At 51.4% G+C, this 21,383-nt stretch overlaps 1 protein-coding gene across 3 annotated transcripts; it reads left to right on the top strand.

Annotated features, from left to right (window-relative positions):
* The first annotated feature begins 2,688 nt into the window (after positions 1–2,688).
* FKBP1A (FKBP prolyl isomerase 1A) lies at positions 2,689–18,747 on the top strand. Of its 3 annotated transcripts, none has more exons than XM_037915386.2 (5): positions 2,689–2,904; positions 3,024–3,071; positions 14,391–14,503; positions 17,132–17,293; positions 17,709–18,747. In XM_037915386.2, exons 1-4 carry the CDS (start codon positions 2,799–2,801, stop codon positions 17,258–17,260), a joined length of 396 nt encoding a protein of 131 aa, XP_037771314.1. In that variant the 5' UTR covers positions 2,689–2,798; the 3' UTR covers positions 17,261–17,293; positions 17,709–18,747. The 3 variants fall into 3 exon arrangements, with proteins under 3 accessions (XP_037771314.1, XP_037771315.1, XP_043383497.1); XM_037915387.2 differs by having other exon boundaries at positions 2,737–2,904; positions 17,706–18,747; XM_043527562.1 differs by lacking the exons at positions 2,689–2,904; positions 3,024–3,071 and adding an exon at positions 5,862–5,949.
* Positions 18,748–21,383: the final 2,636 nt, after the last annotated feature.

The following is a 21,383-nucleotide window of genomic DNA, read 5'->3' as shown; positions in this document are numbered from 1 at the left end:
TGGTGAGTGCAGACTGCACCGTGGTGTCACCAAGGCTGACCACTGAGATCTTCCAGCTCATCTCTGTCTCAAGCTGCCCTTGCTATGCCCTCTTCCCCATTAAGAAAGTTACGTTAAAAAGATCCTGGTAATCCTGTGGGCATTGCAGGTGTACAGTCCACTGTTCAGTAAGGAGTAAGATGAGAACACCAAGCTCAAGGGGGATCTGAATCTGGGTCATCAGAGGTGACCAACTAACCCACCACGCTTTCCACAACAGTTAACGGGGAACAATGGACCTAATTTGGCTCTTTATTTTTCTTCTGAGCTTTATAGCTTGAACCAGTATTTTCTAACATAGCTTTGTGGTGGAATGTACACGCCTTCACATGCAGTCTGACAGGGAAGGGATTAAGGCAGGGCTGGTGGGTGACTGGGCATACTTGAAAGTGGCTACAGCTATAAAGAGACTTGTCTCTCAGCTGGGAGGAGCTCTAGTTAGGGGTAAGATGTTTCTCTGGAGAGCACAGCAGAGATGCTGACAAAGCGTTTGGCCAGAAGAACAGTTAGATCCAAGAAAATACAGGAGGCCCTTTGTTAGAGCTTCAACTGTATGTGGGGAAGGTTAACTGGGCAAAGCCATTTTCCTGGGGCTCACTGTTTGAGCTGGAAGAAGCCAGTTCTGATACTTCTAGGAGCCACTAAACACCTTTGCTGTGTCCCAGCAGGGTAGATGGGACATGGAGAGCTCCTAAGAAAAGTGACTGAGCAGTCTGCTGTGACGCCAGAGTGGTGCTGAGAGCTCCGAGAGGCGCCTGAGGCAGCGTGGGGTAATCACTGGCTGGAGTTATTGATAAGCTTTCAGCTTCACTTCTGCCAATACACTGTGGTGGAAACTGGGTGTGAGCAGATGCCATTTTACTTTTCTAAGGATAATATTTCTGTGGTACATTGGTGGCACCAGTCTTCACCAGGGAACTTATTAACACACTACTGATGATGCTATTACATGAGATATAATCTCGCCTACTACTAGTGATCATTTCTTGTGTAATAGATCATTTCTACCTTGGGGGCTTAGGGCTATATTGAGAGGGGCAACTGACTGGGCAAAATGTATGTAAATTTTTAATTGCTGTCTAAAGGGCTTGTGAGAGTTAGCACCACTACAGCTCCACGAGGGAGAAAGGATCCTCCTGTGGTTAAACAGCAGGAGATCTGGACCATCACTATTCTGCAGGTTATTTATGTGACCTCTCTGTGGCATGGTTTCACCATCTGACAACAAAGATGGTAACACTTCCTACCTTATAGGGAAGCTGGGCAGTTAAAATGACTAAAGTGTGCAAGGTGCTCATATATCTGAGTGATGAGTGTCATGAAAATACTTATAAATAAACAGAGCTGTGTCTTCCCTTTCTGCATCCTCACTCCCATTTACCAATGTGGGGAAGGCGAACACTACAGACTTCCAGAGCAGATCGCTGCTGTCCCCTTAAATAGAGATAATAATCAGCAGTGAGATGCGAGCGCTCCTTCCCATTTCCATCTTGGATTTGGGCTTACCACCTTCCCTCTGCTGGCACGAGTCTGGTGGAAGTAGGGGAGACATCAATCTGGCAAATAATAGAATGGGTGTGTGTGAATTGAAATGAAATATTTCTACAGTTAAGAGCAAAGCAAACCAGGAATGCTGGAGTTTGAATATCTTTTTTTCTAAAAGATTTGAGCAATGAAGTGCAATTAAAATCCTGTGTCCCAGCCTCTTATCAATTATGTCATGCATCTCCGCTTGTCTTGCATTTTAATGCCACCTGCTGACAGTGTTTGCTTTTTGAATGCTCTTCCCTGTCCGTGAAGCATCCCTGCTCACTTTGCAAAAGTCAAATTCCTCCACTTCAGATGAGGAAATAAGACTTCTAAATAGAAATAATCCAAAGCCACCAATGCAAAGCCACTCCTGGGTGCCAAAGAGATTTTTGGATAAAACAAAAAGCAAAGGAGGACTTGTGGCACCTTAGAGACTAACAAATTTATTTGAGCATAAGCTTTCGTGAGCTACAGCTCACTTCATCGGATGCATTCAGTGGAAAATACTTCCGATGCAGTGAGCTGTAGCTCACGAAAGCTTATGCTCAAATAAATTGGTTAGTCTCTAAGGTGCCACAAATCCTCCTGTTCTTTTTGCGAATACAGATGAACACGGCTGCTGCTCTGAAACTTGGATAAAACAGTTGCTGACGTAATGGGGGGAAAGCGCCCTTGAATGCGGCGTTCAAAGCCTGAGGGCTCGTCTCCGGTACAGAGCTACAGCCCCGATGCAGCGGCTGTGCCCTGTAGCGCTTTAGTGAAGCTGCCCCCGACCCGCACTGGGAGGCGAGCTCATGGGGCTCGATGGACAGTCTTACCCGCCTGCTCTCCGCAGCGAGCCCGGCCTGGGGCGATAGGGGCGCGGGGCGCTACCTCGAGCTTCCCAAGCCCCAGCTCCTGGAGTCATGTGACTGCAGCGCCCCGGCTTCTCGCCTAGGGTCTCTTTCCTCTTCCCCTGGCGGGGGGGGGGGGAAGCGCGCTGGGACACGTGCTCGGCGCGGGAGAGGCTCCGCTCAGGGGGCGCCCGGTTCCCATGGCAACGATCCCGGCGCGCCCTGTGGGGCCAAGATGGCCGCCGTGCGGCGGCCCGACGCGGCTCCGCGCGCAGGGGGCTGGAGGAGGGGCACTTCGCGCAAGATGGCCGCCGCCTCCGCGCAGGGCGGGGCCTCTCTAGGCGGCGAGCTCTCTATGGCGGCGGCGGCGTGCGGGCCGGGCCGAGGGGGCTGCGCATGCGCACGCGGTCTCCTCCTGAGCGGAGCGCGGCGGCTGCGGGATCGGGCGGCGGCTGGGGCAGCGGGATGGGTGTGCACGTGGAGACCATCGCCCCCGGAGACGGTGAGGGGCGCCCGGGCCCGCCGCCCCCCCCCAACACCGGGGATCCCCTGCCTCGCCCCATTCCCCCCCCCCCCCCCGCCCGGTCCCGGCGCTCACGGTCTCTCTGTCTCTCCCCGCAGGGCGGACCTTCCCCAAGCGCGGGCAGACCTGCGTGGTGCACTACACGGGTGAGTCCCGCCGCGGGGGGAGGCTGTGCCCGGGGGGGCCGTGCCCTTCGGGATGGGGGCTGGGGGTCGGGGGGGGGCCGTGCCCTGTAGGCTGTGCCCCGGGGGGGATCGGGGGGGTAGTGCCCTTCGGGATGGGGGCTGGGGGTCGGGGGGGGCCGTGCCCTGTAGGCTGTGCCCCGGGGGGGGATCGGGGGGGTAGTGCCCTCCGCGATGGGGGCTGGGGGTCGGGGGGGGGGCTGTACCCTGGTGGGGGTTCTGGGGGAGGCTGTGCCCGGTAGGCTGTGCCCTGTGGGATGGGGGCTGTGCCCCGTAGGCTGTGCCCCGGGGGGGGGGGGGGGCTGTGCCCTGTAGGCTGTGCCCTTGCGGGGGGGGGGTCTGTGGGAGGCTGTGCCCTGTGGGATGGGGGCTGTGCCCCGTAGGCTGTGCCCCGGGGGATGGGGTCGGGGGGGGGTAGTGCCCTGTAGGCTGTGCCCTGGGAGGCTGGGGGGGGCTGTTCTGGGGGGGGGTGACCTATAGGCTGTGCCCCATGGGGTGTCGTGCCGTACAGGTGGGGACTCAGCTCTGCATCGTGGGGTGGAGGGGCTCCAAGCATTTGATGGAGCTGGAGGGGGGCACTAGGGTGTGTGGCTTGTGGGGGAGGGGCTATGGGATGGGCCTTTGTGCCCCCCCCAAAGTAAGGGGGGTGGGAAGGGACATGGAGGTCACCCTTGTGGATAGGCTGGGGGGGCAGTTCGTTGGTCAGCTCTCGCAACTGGCTTATGCGAGGCAACGAAGAGACCTGGCACAGAAGGAGCCTTTCCTTGGGTACGTGCCCCCCCTAAGTGCTGAGACCAACCCGCAAGAGCTGAGAGCAGACGCCCACCCCCGCCCCCCAGACTGGGATATATGTTTAAGGGGTAACTGTTCACTGCAGCACTTGAATGAGCATCTGCTTTGTAGCCCTGTGTTCGGACCGTCCCTGGCAGGCTGTGTAACTTGAAAGCTCTTTCGCATGCAATATTCTGCTAGGGATCTTCTCACTTGGTTCTTTGCTGTGTCTGTTCTCTGGAGACAGGCGCATTTAGCCGCTCCATGCTTGGGTGTAGGTCAAATAGGAGGCACTTTGGTGAAATTTCTGGGTGTTCTGCTGTTTGGTTGGGTCTGTGGGTCTGGCAGGAGGCCTTGCGAGCAACTTGCCTCATCCTCTTTCCCTGATGTCTCCAGTGTTCTACCCTTCTCAGTCCAGAAGTCTGTTCCCTTTGGTGGTGGAAAAGGGATAAGCATGTGGGATGGTGGTGTGGAGTCCAAATGCTGTGTGCTGTGGGTCCATCTATATTACAAGTGTCAGGAACCTGATTGTAATAGGATTCCAACTTCAGTGTAGGCAGGCCTATAATGCGGTCAGTGTCTTGGTGCTGTCCAAAGATTCAGCCACAGAAGAAGGGGAAGGTCATGGAACAGTGTTTTAACTGGGTCCCAAGACACAATTGTATTAGTGTAGAGTATAAGTGCCCTGAAGTGGTTGGCACAAGAAGTCAGAGGTAGTTCTCTGTTTTGGAGAATCCTTTCCGTGAAGGTGCTGTTCATTCTGTGCTCTGCTCAGGTTATTATCTCTCTCCCCATAAATTCTTGACTAAACCTAGCTGTAAGTCTTCCTGACAAGCAATTAAAAAAATTAAAACTGTGTAGAAGGGTTGGGCCTGCTGCTCTTTGGCTCAGAAATATCTGAGCCAACTAACCTTTCTCCACATCCGCACGCCCTGTAGTGACGAATGTTCTTGTTCCTGTCCAATCCTCATTCTTTGCCTGTTACCTTTTAACATTCTCCATGATGTAACATTGTGCCTCTGCTGGGACAAGCAAATAGCCTATTTTACCCTCTTTGGAGATATCTTTGCCCTCCTGGTTTGAAGCTGGATTTGCTGTGATGTAAAGTAGCACACCAGCTCAGTCAACCTGCAGCTCTCAATTCTAGGATCAGCTCTGTAGTTGTAAAGAGGGGCAGTGGGAGATGCCAGCTGTCATTTGGTAAGCGATGGATGTTTTATGACTTGGTTGCCTGTCTCTGTTCTGGCACGCCAAGTGTAGGACTCCCAGCTCATGGCCATTCATAGTGGTCATTTCAAGGTCTTTCTAAGGTACATATTGCTATAGCTTAGCCTATTAGCACTGTCTTCAGTAACTTGGTCACTTTTAAGATAAATAATCCCAGATAGTTCTCCCCTGTCTCCAGTGCTCCAAACTCTGCTCTTCCTCCTGTCCTGAGGAAGGAGGGGAGGTAGCAGTCTCCTGGGGCTGCCAATGTTTGAAGAAGAGCCACTGTTGGGATGGGGTGAGGAACGTCTCGTTCCATCTCCCTCCCCCAAGCTGTGGAGCCTTGCCCCTTACAGCCCAGTCCCATGGTGGTGATGGGGGAGGGGAAGGTTCCAGGGTACGGTGAGGCTAGATCTCTGTGCTTGCTCCTGCAGGGCTGATGGCTCACAACCAGACCATCTGCTTCTCCTTCCTTCCCCACTAACCTTTTAATTAGGGGCGGGGTGGGGGAGAGGAAATGGGGCTGCCGCTTTGCTGGCAGCCCCATTTCCTCTGCCAGTGCAAGAACAAAGGGACGGCTGGCAGGCGGTCAAGTGGCTCTCGGTGGGCCAGCTTTGCTGCGTGCCAGCCCTCCGAACTCCCCAGCAGCATCTCCTCTCCCATCCCTATTGCTAGCCTTTACTGGCTTTGAGGCAGCACAGATTCTTAACTCCTCCCCACAGATCCATTCAGGGGGAGTTGTCAAGGGTTTCCTTCCCATCCCATCCCCACTACAGATCTCAGGCTACTTTCGAAGCAGCAGCCTGTCTTCAGTGCTACCTCCCACCCCCGCTTATATTCTAATGGCTCTTGGCCCTAGAGATGGGTGAGTGAGTGTTGGGGCTGAGGGTTTGCTCTGAATTTTGTGGTTCCTTTTAGGTTGCATCCCCCAACTTCCTTGAGAGAACGGCAGCTCAGCAGTGAGAGACCCTGGGACCATGCCAGCAAAACTCTCCAATCTGCATAGTGGCTGTTGGCTCTAATACACTGCCGCCCCCCCGCCCTCCCCCCTGGTGCATGTGAGAGTTGGGCATGTAAAGAGCAGGATGAGTCAAGGTCTGTTGTGCAGATTGGAGAGGGGATTTATGTCCTAAATAAATGTTTCAGGCATGCACAGCTCAACTCCCCTGTCCCGCTGGCTATTTAGTAACATCCTGGAATCTAGAACAGCATAAATGAGAGCACTGATTTGGAGTGCATTGTATGCTATTCCCAAAAGGTACCTTAAAGGCACAGATATGGGATTAATCTCCAAATCACAATTGTCTGCGGTGCAAACAGCTTCTACTCTTCTCAATGAAGGAACTTCTGGTCCCAAGGCTGCATACTTCAAATGTAGCTTTCATAATGGTTCACAATTGCTATATGGTAATGCAGGTCTTATTTAATTCAGCTTCATTAAGTTATAGTTTTGGAGTCATTTGATTAGCAAGTTATTTTTTATCAAATATTATCTACTTCTGAAACCATTATTTCAACATAATTAAATGGGGATCTTTGAGAACGGTCTATTTAATAGTATCAATGTACCTATTATGTTGAATTTTCAAAGCTAGAGAAGCTCAGGATCTCTTGCATGGATGTGACTAGCAAGAGCAAAGCAGCTTAGCTTAGCTGGGTGCAGGTAAACCACAGCGCTCCTGTTTCTCTGTCCTATTTGGTTTCATTTTAACACATTTGGTTCTCGAACGCGGTAACTTCGGTAAAAAGCACGTATTGCATTTGCCAGCAGTCTGTGGAGGAGTCTCTCTAGGCTGCCGCTTAGTAAGTATGTGTTCAGGATGTTGCTCTGCCAGTTCTTTAGCAATAGAATGTGTGCACTGCATGTGTGGCTGGGGTGGTAGAGGGCTCTGATCCCCAGGGTGGCTGACCCAGCACATCCAAAAGTGTTTCATTTTATAAAATCAGTCAAACTGAGCGTTCATGAAAGATTTACATCCTGGTAGCCCGGTATCTCTAATCCGCAGAGTCTGTATTTGTGGGCCAGAGCGGCCGTGTTCCCCTGAGCTTCCCTACTGTGGTACCTTGACCCTCTTCCACAGGGACCACCTCTAGCAGAAAGAGGACGTTCTTGGCTGAGTGCCCATTTTGGCTTTCGCCATAGACACCCATCCACCAGGAAGTAGACTTGGAGCCAACTCAAATATGTAATTGATCAAAATCAGCCACTCTGTTGTGGGGTAATCAGTATTGTGCCTGTCCTTAAAAATGGGGCAGGGTGATCCTGGCAATTAGACCAACCTTGAAGCTAGGAAAGCATGCTAGACCAACCAGTACTGTGTGTGTAATGGGAAGTTGTCTCTCCAACCTGTGAGGATTCTTTGAGGGGTTAGTAATGCAGTGGCTAAGGAGCTCTGCTGGATGGAACACATTTGGGTTTTCAAAAAAGCCTTTGATAAAGTCTGTTACAAAAGGCTATTAAGGAAACTAAGTCGAGGGTAAAGTTCTCTCATGTATTAGAAACTGGTTAAGAGAAAATAGTGGGATTGAATAGCCACTTCTGAACGGGGAAGTAGGTTAATTGTGAGGAGTCCAAAGGATCCATGCTAGGGCTGGTTACTAATGATCTGGAGTGGGGGGAAGAGTAGGATGGCAAAGCGTACCGAGGCTGCAGTTATTTAGTTCAGTTGAGGCTCGAGGGGATATTGAAGAGCCACAGAAAGAGCTAATGTAGGTGGGAGATTGGGTAACGTGATGGAAGCATTTACATGGGGCTTCTCATTGTGGTGTCTGCACTCCAGTCTTCTGGCTGGCAGCGGTAGGCGGAGGAAGTTCCTGCTTGCTGAGGGTCAGCTGGGTGAGGGCTGGAAGGTGAAGTTCAGTGGCGGCAAATGCAGGATGTGGGACACTGGAAGGAAGAGTGCGGGGGGAAGGGAGAGGTAGGTGTCACTGTGGCCAGCTCAGTGAAAACACTTGCTGCACAGTGGCACTGAGAAAGAGGCAATCGGGTGTGAGGCTGCACTGAGGAAAGGACAATATCCCCAGGCTGTTGTGGAAGTTGGTGGTAGCCTCGCTTGGAATACCACGATCAGTTTGGATCATCCCCATCTCTACAGCACGTGGCAGAAATTAGAAAAGGTCAAGGGAAGGGCAGTGAATGTGGAAAAGGTTCTGTAGGAAGAGTCTAGAAACATGAGCACTGGTTAACTTAGAGGGGAGGTTAATCAAATAGTGTCTCTTAATTAATAGCACCCCACTGACCTCCTTAGGAGTTCGTTTGAATTGGTTTGAAGGTTAGAATCTGTCCATGTAGGCTGTAAAGTGTTTGGGGCAGCGCCTGGCGCAGTGGGTCGCTGATCCGTGATTGGGACCCCGAGGTGCTGCCATAAATACAAAGCATGACTGTTGCCTGTAGTTAGGAAGAGATTTCCCTCATAGGCATGTTATTACATAACTGTCGATTGTGGGGTTTAACACCTTCCTTTAGCATCTGGCATTGGTCACTGGCAGGATGCTGGACTCTCTGACCTCAGGTATGGCTGCTGTTATACACAGGCTACTCTGTTGGTCACTGCTGAGCCAGATTTATTTTAGCTGACCTAGAGTTGGAAGGTTTCCTGCCCCTTTACCAGTCATCAGGAAATGCAGCTGGGCTGGCCGAGGTGTCTGTCTTAGGGTTTTAGGATGATTCTGTTCATACCTCCCACAATAAACAGTGCTAGTGCAGGAAGGTTCTTTGTTTTCCATGCCATTTCTCGCAGCCTCTTCTCCATTGAGGGCTCCGTCTACCTGCTTTTCCATTTAGGAGATGGAGGGGCCTGAAGCTGCTGGTTCATCCAGGGGGCAGGCGGATTTCAGGCCATCCCTCTTCCAGCACTACTGACCAAGAGGGCAGGGTGCTGTGCAGGGGAGCTGTAGGTGGCTTGCAGGTTGAATCTTGGGCCTCCTGAGCAAAGCATAGCAGGGAACTGCCAAGTGTGTGCTGTCTGCCGTTCTTGAAGCGGAGCCAAGTGCTGTTCAAAGCGGGCTGTGCTCTGGGATCTTCTGGTGCTGGAGGTAGATTGCTTTCTGGATTACATGCCCCGCAGTACTAGTACAATGCCTTCTCTTTCGCATTGCACAGCAAACATAACCCGGTCGGTGAACCTTAAACTTCCTGTTGGCTTGGTTTTGCTGTCAGCAATTCGTGCCATTATCTCAGAGATCAGGCCTCCAAAGAGGAATTGGTATGAGACTCCACATCCTTAATCTATAAATCCTTAACAACATGGGAACTGCCTGCCTGAGTGAATGCCTCTTGCCCTGGGCCAGGCAGCCACACTTGGTCCATGGAGGTGCCTGGGCTGGAGCTGCTGGCAGGTCTGTTCTCTGTGGGGGTCCCTCACCTTTGGAGCTCACTACTCCCCCCACTCTGACATAGCCCAAAGCTGTTGAATTGCAGGGCATTCTGCAGGGCTCATCTCTTTTTGAGGGGGAGGGGCTCTTGAAGAAGGGAACCTTGCATGAGAGGCGATGCTAAGGGAGGGTGGGACACTCATCCTCCTGTCTCCCTTGCAGCTGATTTTGGTCTGTGGTTGTTTCTAAAGGTGTGTAGACCTCAGCTAGCAACATGGTTTGCAGTAACAGTAACATGCAGATGCAGCACGTTATCCTCTTGCTCAAGGGGCCGAATGAGAAACATCAAGTCCAAAGCTAGAAAAACCCACTACAGGAGTAAACACAAAAGGCACAGGAAGCCGAGCTCTGCCCACTGGGGTTGGGAGGCAACATCCCCGTGGGCAGCCTGGCTCTCTCCCACCCCGGCCATCTCAGCTGCTGGCGAGCAAAGGAGGGGGCTGGGGTTTCAACCATGGTGCTTTCCTGTTTGTGGGCTCCATTTCAGCCTCTGATTAGTTGGTGTCTTGATGCTTTGCCTCTAGCCACTGGAAGGGAATGGTCTCTGGTCCCAGAGCATCTGAAGAAAAGGAGTAGCTGCCTTTGCTAGTCTACCCCTCTCTTTCTGGATGGTCCTCTGCTCTGCATAACTCCAGGACCTGCTAGAGCTTTCCCAATCAGCTGCAGTGTGGAAGTGACTTGATTTTTGACAGTTTCACAGCTGCCCAGAGGCTTCCAAAGAGCGTCTGTGAAACTGACTAGCATCCTGTTCATTTCCCTCTGCCTCATGCCACAAATGTGAGCAGAGGCACTGGAGCCATGCATTTGCAGACTCAGGAAAACGCTTCATCGGGTCATATTTGGAAAGTTAAGGTCTTCAGGGCTGGGGCCACATTTCCCTGGGCACTGCCTGTTACAGCGATGCCCTGAACCTGACTGGGGCCTCTTACATAGTTTAAATTCTGCAGGAAATTGGATGCCTTGGTGTCCCCCCCCACCCCACACATTGGCCAGGCCAGGCAGGACAGGAAGCTGTTCACTGGTGCATGGACTCCAAGTGCTGGCCTGGCCGTGGTGCATTGTACCTGAATGTACGGGGGGGGCGGCGCAAGGTTAGGGAATAGTTTCTCCCTTTACTTGGCTATAATTTTCAGTTAGCTTGTGGGAGCGTCTGCTGATCTGCTCCCTAGCACTAACATCGTACCCAGGCCATGTGATGCTCAGCTCTGTACCGAGGTCACAGGTGTAGGGGAGAGGAAATCAGTGACCTTAGTGCCATCCCTCACGCTGTAGGAATGCACGCCACCAGGGTCGGGTGCTAAAATGAGGCTGCAGGGGAGAAGAAATGAATAGGGTGAGGGGCTCCTGCACTACACCCATCATTAATAGAATGATGATAATTGAGGGAGGAAAGAGGACCTGGGGGTGGGAGTGTTAATCAGTGAGAGGGAAAGTTCCCTCCCTCCCTCTCCTCTTCGCTCCGTTGCTTCAGCCGGTTTCAGCACCTCCCTGTCAAGCATTGTGTTCTGCTCCAGGAAAGGAAGCCCTGGAAGAGAACACCATGGTGGTGGAGAGGGGAAGATAGCGAAGCACTGTCCAGCCTGACCCTGTAAAACTACTGGTCTTCCGCTCTCTGCGTTGGAGCGGCACCCAGTGTGTGGCTCAAAGGATTGTGGGATTTGGGCGAGTCGCAGCAGCCAGTGGCTGGTTTGTCGATCCCAGGTGGAGAAGGCTGAGAACTGAGAGGGATTGTGTCCCTGATAAAAGCAAGCAGTAACTACTAGCTCGTTGTTCCCTGGGCTAGGACAGTGTTTGGCTTGGCAGGGCTATGCTGGTGCTGACTCGCTGAGCCAGGGACCTCGGAGTTGAATTCTTTGGTGCAATGGAGCTGCTTTCCAGGCATTGGGCACATTAGCAATATTTGAAAGCTTATTCCTGTAAACGAACAAAAGTCCAGCAAACACATGCCTGCCTGGAGGTAGGCTGGAGCGCTAGTGGGTGACCCGAATGGAGCTGGACAGCACCATGTGATAACTCTGCTTATTGCAGTTAGTTCTCCTCTGACACCCAGCGAGATACTGAGCTCCTCAGCCTGGCAGCACTCAGTGCCGGCTCTCTGTACTCGCAGACAATCCCCATTATCAGCAGGCTCGCCTACGCTCTCCACGGGGAGCGCCATTGCGGATCCTGGGGTGCTGCAAGCTAGAACGGGGGCCGGGCGCTCGGTGCTTTGGTTTTTTCACTATTGTAAGGCAATGGTAATTACAGCACTTTGGGAGGTACTCTGGGAATGTTCTGTAATGGATTTACAATAATGGTCTCCACGCAGCAATGCGCTTCAGCCTGTTGTTAAATCTGCACCACGCAGTGCGGTGCTGGCCGTCTCACATGGGTTATAAAGCGTGTGGATGGCTGTAGGGCAGATTTCACTTTGTGTACCTGGCTTTGGAATTATTTTGCCTTTCAAATGTGATCTGCTGGCGCCGAGTCTTTAGTCTCGGAAAGGCAGGCTGTGCTGGCTGAGCATTGCTGGCGAGTGGTGAGGGTTTTAGTATCTATACCCCTCAGGAATGCTGGTTGGATAGCAGCAAGGGCTGACTGACGAGCAGGGATCCCACCCGGTGAGTGTGGTGTTAGCCGTTCTGTCGCATTGTTATTTTGACACAGCCAGTCAGTGACAGCTGATTTGAGCGATTGCACATAAAAATCATTCATGGATTGATTTATCAAGGAGCAGCTCATCTAGTCAGCATTGTTTAGGGCGATTTCCTGGGCTGCTTGCATCTCCCTTCACTGGTGTATTCACACATGCGAGGAACTTCAGTGGTTACTGCTCCCCCAGCACGAGGCTGTGTCTGTCCCCTTTATTGCTCCTCTAGAATCGGATCTACTGAGACCCATATCCTTGGCCCTCCCACCCACTTCCTATTTGGTTATGGCCCTAGACACTCTGGCTGCTGTGATAACACAGCCTGAAGTAAGATGTAACTTGTTGTTCTCCCATGCACACAGTGCATTTTGTCCTCTTGCCCGCGGGCAGTGACTCACTGTCTGCCCTGATTAGGGGAAATCTCTCTGGACCGTTCTCTGCTGGACGAGACAACAGATTTATTTTTCCAAGAGTAAAACGGCTTCCAGTGGGGCAAACAGATGCTTGTTTTTGAAGAACTGGGGAAAAGAGAAGTGTGGGTATTGTAGTTAATCATTATACCCCTGGTTGCTCTTCAGCCTTTTGCAGTAGCTAACTAGCCTGTTCCAGTCTGGTGCCTCTGGGTGTTGATTTCACAGTGACCTGCTTTTAGCCGGATCTAGGGCTCCTGTAGAAAGGAGACCCATCCCTGGGCTAAAGCGCCTCAGGTATCCATTGTAGCAAACTGCTAGTGTGACCCTTTAGTTCTGCTTACAGACCCGCTCCATTGCCCTGCTTCGGGTTAGTGAAATCGTGGGCACCTTGAGCCCATAGTTCTGGGGCTGTTCTAGGGAGCCCCATGGCTTGTGTCGGTGGGTTCCCAGCTCAGTTCCCCTTGGAACTGGCTAGGCTGTCATCTGGCTGCCTCCGGCCACGTGTGGAGGGTTAGAGGAATGTGTGGGATGAGGACAAAGCCAATAAAATGCAATGCTGACTCCACGAGAACACCCGGTGGCGCAGAGATCACTTTTGATACATTGTGTTCCCCAGGCTCCTCTCGTGTGTGCATTCCCCAAAGGGCTTATCCCCGGGTTGGCTGTTTGTGTAAGAAACTTGGCCAATGGACAAGCTCTGCTGCTTGTATAAGGCAGTGAAAGCTCCCAAGTTTCCCCAAGAAGGTCACGGAAACTCCAAGGAGCAAGGGAGGGAACTGCTAGAAGGGAGGAAATTCCTCCTTTGCTTGTGTTCAGGAACTATATTTAGCCCCGAGGATGTTAACCTTGCTTTATGCAATGTACTGTACCAATGCGCTCACTGTAGTAAGGGCTAGGTACAGGGCCCCTTAGAAGATGTGCGTATTCTGCACCTAGCATAACATGTCCCTGATTCTGGCTGCAGCTTGTGGGTTCTTCGGTGCTCAAATCCAAACTAAAACCAGCCTGGGGATCCAGGAGAAATACCTTGATGCGAGAGCCTCCGTTACAGCTTCTAGCAGCAGACCAGCGTGGGTGTGCTGTTCAGTGTTGGTTCTTTAAAAGCCCTGCCATCTCCCCCCTTGTCTGGGTGGGGCTAATAGCGCAGGAGCCAGAAATCCTGTCGTTCACTGCACAGTTTCTTTCAGCTTTGCGTGCCTGGTTGGCATGGCAATTGGTGGTTGCAGATCTGTGGGCATAAGCGAGAGGGGAGATTTCTCTGTGCTCCTACAGACTAAGTGGGGATTTTGACCTTGTGAAGAGCAAGGTGCAATCAGGCCAGCAAGAACAATGGTGTGGTCTGATGTGTGACATGACCCATCAAGAAGCCCCAGGAGATGGAAGGGCTCTTCTCTCTCCCCGCTATCATTGTTGTTCCCATCTTCCTTCTGGGTTCCTGAGGATTGCATGTGGCCTGACATGTCAGGAAGCTGTTCCTGACACAGGAGGGAGTGATAAATTCACCTGTTTTATCTGAACGTTTCTTCTCTCCATGACCTTAGCTTCTCCCCTGGCATTGCCAGCTAGAGAAGACGTAGCATCTGGAGTTGCACTCAATTCCTTGGGTCCAGCTGCAAGTGGTATTTGGTGGGGACGTCTTCCCTCTGGGAGCTCTGCAATCTGGGCTGTACATCCCATGGTGGCACCTGTATTTGAAAAGCCACCCCCCTGGAGGCCAGTAACTGACCTCTTCTGGGAGCCCTCCCTGATGCCATGACTGCAACATTTGGTATCTGTGTCTGGTAGCCAGGACCCTGCTGTTCCACATGGGTGTTCAGACCGCACATTGGTCTGACGGGGCGTGGGGTCTTTTTCCAGGCTGCGTGTTTGATGTATTGCTTCTCTTTTCAGGTATGCTGGAGGATGGGAAAAAGTTTGATTCCTCCCGCGACAGGAACAAGCCATTCAAGTTTGTGATGGGCAAGCAGGAGGTGATCCGCGGCTGGGAAGAAGGGGTCGCGCAGGTGTGTTGCTGTATCCCTCCGTGTCTGTTGTGAGGGCTGTTTGGAGACGAGCAGCTGAGGATCAGAGACGTGGGAGAGACTCATGCTTGCAGCATGTGCTGTTCTCTTCTTTTCCCCCGATCCAGGATTTTAAGTGTGGGAGTAAATGTCACCTTCTGCCTCACCGCCTCCTGGATCTGATGAGCTCAGTGGGGTTGGGCCTGCCAAGCCCTTTAGTGGGACACTAGAGTATCAGTGACTCAATAGGTGCCATCTCTCCTGATGATTCTGCACTGAACTAATGTCCCAGCACAGTGCTGGGGGCCTCTATCTCTCTGATGAGACAGACGCAAAGTGGGGCTACCATCTCCCGTGCTGTCCCTCGTGCTTGGGAAGAGCTACCTGTAAACATCTGCAAAATCATTGTCCACCATCAAATGTCTCCTTAAAACTCTTCTTTGCTATGGTGCCTACAAAACCTGGACAGTGGCTGGCTGCTGGTGTGCTCAGACCACTGCCTGTCACACTGACCTGTAATGCCTCACTGTTTTACTTGGGGCTCCCCCTGTATGTCTGTATCCATCTGGCATCTCATTGTATGCTTAGATTGTCAGCCCTGTGGGGCAGGGGCCATCTGTTGGTTCTGTTTGTACAGCGCCTAGGACAGTGGGGTCCTGGTCTGTGATGAGGGCTCCTAGATGCTAGATAGTCAATAAATGTGTCCCTGGAAAGCGGAGCCCAAGGCTCGCTGTAGGCGTGAGAGTGCAAACTGTATTGTCTTGGCCAAATTCCAGTTTGGGTTCCTGGGCTCTGCCCTGCCCCCTTTGAGACCCTGCAGTTTCAGTAGAACGTGGATACTTACTTCCTATTGATCCTGACTGCAGGGCTCACGCTTCACCTTGTGTGTAGCAGTCCCTGCATAATACAGAGCGGGCCAGTATCTTGAGGAAATAGTCTGTGAGCTCCCCTTCTCGCAGCTCCTATGAAGGGCATCTCCTATTCTGCTTCCTCTCCTGAGTGCATTGCCTTAACCGGGATCTAAAAATAGGCCGTGTAGCCGATATTCAGTGTGTGCCCTTTGCTTTCCTCTTTCAAATGCTCTTCCGACTTCCTGCGCCTCCTGTTGCATTCCCTGTGTCTGTGGCCTTGGGTCTTGCTCCTGTTCCAGGGTGTGTAACTCAGATTTGCATCCATTTCACTGTCAGTCTTCTGTCTTTCTGTAATAGTCTGTGTCAGTCTGCCCTGTTCTTTTGTCATCTCCTCCAAGTTTGACAGTCTCTGCACTGCTCTCCTTTCCCCATCCAGCTGTGCCAGCACACGTAGCCTGAAGGATGATGGTATTTTCTAAAGCACCAAAGAGATTTAGGCACCAAACTCCCATTGACCTTCACTAGCAGCTGGGTGCCTAACTCGCTTGGGTTCTCTGGAAAATCTCACCCCAGGTACCTTCCACTGATGTGATGAGCAGGAATGTGTGCTGGGGTGGGGCTTCCAGGGCATCTGTGGCTTGGAGGTGAAACAGGAGTGCCTTTGTGGCTGTTGTCCTAACATGTCCGTGCCTAGGCAGGGGTGACAGGAGGAATCTAAGTCAAGTCAGAGGTTTTCCCCCAGTCTCATTCTTCTCTTACTTCTGGCTTTCCGCTGTGCTTTTCAGAGTGCTCGTGGGTGGAACACTGAGCTATCTCAGCTCAGAGTGGGTGGCACAGCAGGCTTCATTAGCTGCCTTTGTCCACACAGCACATGTGCGAGTCCCCGTGTCTTTGGTTGATGTCCCACGCAGCATGCCTGTAACCCAGCCCCTGATCAGAGCAGAACGGTTGTCGGCTGTAATGCTGGTTGAGTCAGGCACTTGGGTACAGGTGCATATCTCCTCCATGGTTTATGCCAACCCTCTGCAGAACTGTGGAGTCTGGCATCCAACTTGCGCTATCTGAGGCTATGGGTCTTTGACTAACCGGAGAATGGAGCATCTGCCATGATGCTGAAGTACCTTGGGCAGAAAGGTTAGTGCCCATAGCTAATGTATTCCCTTCTTGCAAGAATTGTGGGTGCATTAACTCTGAATGAGGAGATTCCCATGTGCATCTGTGATCTAGTCTAAATGGAATTAGTTCCCACACAGTCACCTCCTAGATCCATCAGTAGGAGCAAGATGGAATCTGAGCGCTCACCGAAGGTAAGTGACTTCTCCTCCTCCTTTGTCCTCAGGAATAACCTGAGGAGGAGGATGGGCTGCATTGCAAGGGCTAATTATTATTATCTGTGTTACCCTAGTGCCCAGGAGCCGTAGTCATGAACAGGTGCTGGTCCGTGCACTAGGTGATGTACAAACCCCAAACAAAAGGTAGCCTCTGCCCCATAGAGCTTGCAACCAAAGAATAAGACAAGATAACAGAGAGAGACAGACAGACAGGAGAATACAAGGAAACAATGAGACTTTGTCAGCGTGATGGGCAGCGGTCTGAGCACATGAGCAGCCTGAGCGTGGTCATTGTTCTGTTGTCTGGTCACTGCATGACGTCTCCTCTGGTGGGCAGAATGCCCGCGCGCTATAGCTGCCCCGGCTAGAACATGCTTTGCGCTGTCGAGGTGCCTTCGCCTGGTTTGGGGTTTTGCATTCAGCTGACTTTGTTCTGTCTCTTTCCACAGATGAGTGTTGGGCAGAGAGCAAAGATGATCATCTCTCCAGATTACGCCTACGGTTCCACTGGCCACCCCGGCATCATCCCCCCAAATGCCACGCTAATTTTTGATGTGGAGCTTATGAAATTGGAATGACAGGAGGCCCCTTCCTCAACTCCCTGTTTTTGGGTAGGTGAGGGCCAGGAACTGCCTGGTGACGCAAGTGGGAAAAGCCACTTGAGCGGCATGTTCCACAGCTGACTCTGCGTGTCTCCGAGGAGGGGAAGTAGCATCAGTCGGAAGTGTGTGGGGAGGAGGGGAAGGTGTTGCCTGTAACAGGGTTTAAGGAAAGTAGACTCAGCCGGCTTGTGGGTAGGGATTTGGGTGGCTTGGCCTACTCCGAGGTTTTGTGCTGCAGGTGCGGGAGGCAATTGCAAAAGCTGAACATACATCAGCATGCACCAGCTCTGGTAATAACCGGGCTGTGATGGTTTTGTCTTCAAGTTCCCTCATGTACCCCAGTTGCTCCCTCCAGGGGTCTTGGGACTCAGAGTTGGGCTCCCCCCGCAGCCTACTTTGATGCATCCTCTTCTCTCTCCAGCAGGTTTGGCACATGGAGGAATCCAGAATCTCAGCTTCAAGAAAAATGCACATGACTCTGTATGGAGCTTTTCCTGATATTCCACTACACTCATTGTATAACCCTCTACCCTGATTGAATGTGTCTGATCACTCAGCTTTGCTTCTGACTCCTCCTTGCATTGTGGTTTTATGTCTTTTAAACTATACGCCGTAAACCTCACCTTTTTGGGGGTCAAACTCCTAATCTTATTTTTGTTCTGGGTATAGATTCAGTTGTGTATGATCAAGCATTTACCAGTAAGTACACGATGGGTTAACCTTAGATAGGAATTGTTTGAACAAAGAAACCTGTTAATTTTTTGGATGCAAATATCGATTGTGTATTAAAAAAACAAATTGCGGCTGCTCCAAAAGCCATAGCTATCGAGGGCTGATTGACTCTGGAAAGCAGAGTAGTTCTAGGCTAATGTATTTGTTCCCTTGGCTGAAACTGGGCCCCTGGGAGCTACTAGCTTCCCCCTTCCCGTCTGCCTTGTGGAAGGACCGTTTCAACGCGGTGTTGCTGCCCCAGCAGTATTTTTACTCCAGGGTGGCTGGGGCTGCCCTTACAGCTGCCCCCATCGCTACCTGTTGACTTTTCCATCTCTTGGTTATTTTCCCTTGGATTTCAAGGACCTTTTTATCTTTAGCCATCAAAGCTCCGCAACTACCTAAATTCAAGAACTTGAATTGAACTTTTTAAATTGAAGGTGCTGTTTATGGGGGAGGGAGGAGATACAAAAAGAAACCAGCCCACAAGAGAAAACCCAAACCCCAGTCGCCGTCATTTTGACTAAGACCTGAGTGTTCTCTACCAAAACTTGATGCTGGTCATCACAGCTTGCAGCAGTCTCCCATATGATGCACAGCTCCTGCTCCACTGATGTCATTCCCACTCGCCTGCCTCTGCCCTGTGTAGTGATTTTTGGTAAGAGAAATCGCCACCATCACGTCCTCCTCCACCACATTAAAGTATCCCGTTTTATTATTGCAATAAAATGCTTTATGCTGGCTTTTCTCAACTCCTGTGTCGGAGGTTTTTTGCTCGCCTCTCTGCCACTTAGCCCGGCTGGCTGACAGCGTGCTGACACGGAAGCTGCAGGGAGGAGGCAGCAGATCTGTGCGGACACACAACTACCTTGGTTGTCTGAGGAGTGCAAAGACTTGTACAGGTGTGCCAGCTCTCTCCAGAGCAAGGCATTTGACTTCAGTATCTCGGCCCTTTAGGCTCAGAGAGGCTGAGAACTTGCCTTCAGGCTCTTAGACTCCTTGAGCGTGTCAGTGACAGGGCGGCCTGCCTAAGTTCACATAATTGCATTACCGTAAAGCTATTAAAAGTATCACCTTGCAGGCGTTAGCAGGGCGAATTGCCTTCACCTAAGCACCAGCCCCGCTCCAGGTAGGGAGCGTTCTAATGCCCTGGCTGCAATGGTTTATCCCTCGGTATCAGCGCAGCTCAGTGCATGGGGCCCAGGGCTAGCGTTCCAGTTCTCAGCACTGTTCAGGGCCCCTGGATGTGGGATGGGGAGCGAGCCCTGTTTCTGCATGGAGGGGAAGGTTGTACAGCCTTCAGCAGGGAGCACAGGACTCCCGAGGCCTTTCTGATTCCTAGCTGATTAGTGAGAAGAGCAGATGCTCTCCAAAGCAGCCACAAGCTCAGCCTGAAGCTGGGAAAGCAGAGAGCTGCTGGTGACTCTGCCCAGGTGCTAGGAATTGGGTCCTGAGTAGGGAAGGAGATTGGCAACCCTGGCTGTGGAGAAGTTTCTGTTCGATTGTCACAAAGGCAAAATGTTTGACACCCCAAAGACCTTCTAGTTCCCCTCCTCTGTCATCTCTCTAACAAGTGCCATGTCTCTTTCCTTTCTCTCTGACCCTCACCCCCCTTTCCCTTCTCGTCGCCCTCCACTGTCCTGCTTGTCTTCACGCTCTTCCTAATCCTTGATTACTTTTCTCTGTGCTGGACAGTGAATCCGGCCAGATTGTGTCACTTTTACTAAAAGCGCCAAGTGGGAGCAGCAGGAAATTGAAATTGCTTCTTGTGCAAATGAAAGAAGAAAGTCAGAGTGGAGGGTGAGTGGGGGGCCGGGAGCAGAGACACTGCTGTACCCATCCAGAGGGCTTATTCTGTGAGGCGGGTACATAAGAGGAGACCATAAGGGGGTACATTTGTGGACATCAGAGAGACCAACGCCAGTTTGTGGGAAGGGGAATCAAGGTTACACCTTGGACTCGGGTTTAGTGGCTGTTCGGTAGCAGAAGTTGCGCAGCACTCTTCTCTCCCTGCAAGGAGATTTGCCGAATCAAAAGCCATCTCTCGAGCCTCTGTATGACCGCTGTGCTCGTGTTCGCGTATTGCTGAGTTCACTTCGCTCCTGGTCCATGGTGGTGGCTTTATTTTATTTTATTTTGTCCAAGGCATGAGAGAAATTTTAAGTCTTGAATTTGTTGAGGGGGAGATGATTGCTAGTGAGCTATAGATGGTCTAGTCTTCAGCACCCTCATGCAGAACAAAACAGCCCATAAACAAAACCCTGGGGAGGAAAATCTGCATGTGTGTACCAGGTAGTTTTGATCCAAAATGAGATTTGTTTACCTAAGAACGGCCATATTGGCTCAGACCAATGGTCCATTTAGCCCAGTATCCTGTGTCTGACTGGTCGGTGCCAGATGCTTCAGAGGGAATGAACAGAACAGGGCAATCATTGAGTGATGGCAGGAGAGAGATCACTAGATCATTACCTGTTAGGTTCACTCCCTCTGGGGCACCTGGCATTGGCCACTGTTGGTAGACAGGATACTGGGCTGGATGGACCTTTGATCTGACCCAGTCTGGCCATTCTTATGATCTAAGTCCAGCTTCTGGCAGTCGGAGATTTAGGGACATCCACACCATGAAGTTACATCACTGATTATCTTGCTTTGTGGGGGAAATCTGAAAATTCAGTTTTGGTTTGAAACAAACCAACTGGTTTTGGTTTGGGGATTTTTCAGTTGTTACTGGAAAAAATCCAGCCATTATCCACAAGACTGTATCCTATTCTGCAATCTGATCAGCCGCAGCCCCAGGCTCCTTGTGACTAGATCCGGGCCACACTCCTGGCTCCTCGTGAAATTGCCAAAGACCTCTGATATTTATCCGTTTCAGTAACGTACTGATTGCTTAAAGCAGGCAAAGCACGTGATCCAGAGTTGACTTTTTGATAGAAGCAGAAGATTCCATCTTGAGGGTAACTCATCCAGCAAAGGACAGAATAGTCGTAATTACTAAAATGCTTCATTTAATGAATACATTTTTTCCTGGCTTTAAATGTGAAACCATTCCTGCTTTCTGCCCAGGTTCTCTGAGAATGCCTGTCCTGCTCCGGTGCAAGTTCAGGGCAAGATCCTTAGAAGAGCTGAATTAGAGGTGCCACATCAGGTCTATCTTGTAAGCTGGGCTGTGCATGGAAGCACTCTGTAGTTCACATCTAAATAGAATTGTGCATGTAAAGGCCCTTTATTTTCACTCAGAAAGCGATGGTCCTAAGTTGCAGAGTTGACTGAGCTGAGCTAAATCTGCTTTTCCCCTTCCCCAAACCCCCGCCTGGGTGCTCTTTGGGTTTGTTACTGGAGAGCTGGCTGGCTCTGGGCCGGGGGTGCTATCATTTGTGGACATCAA

Source organism: Chelonia mydas, chromosome 13 (assembly GCF_015237465.2).
Source record: "Chelonia mydas isolate rCheMyd1 chromosome 13, rCheMyd1.pri.v2, whole genome shotgun sequence".
NCBI lineage: Eukaryota > Metazoa > Chordata > Testudines > Cheloniidae > Chelonia > Chelonia mydas.
The sequence above is the reverse complement of the archived record's forward strand: the minus strand, read 5'-3'. Positions and strand labels throughout refer to the sequence as shown.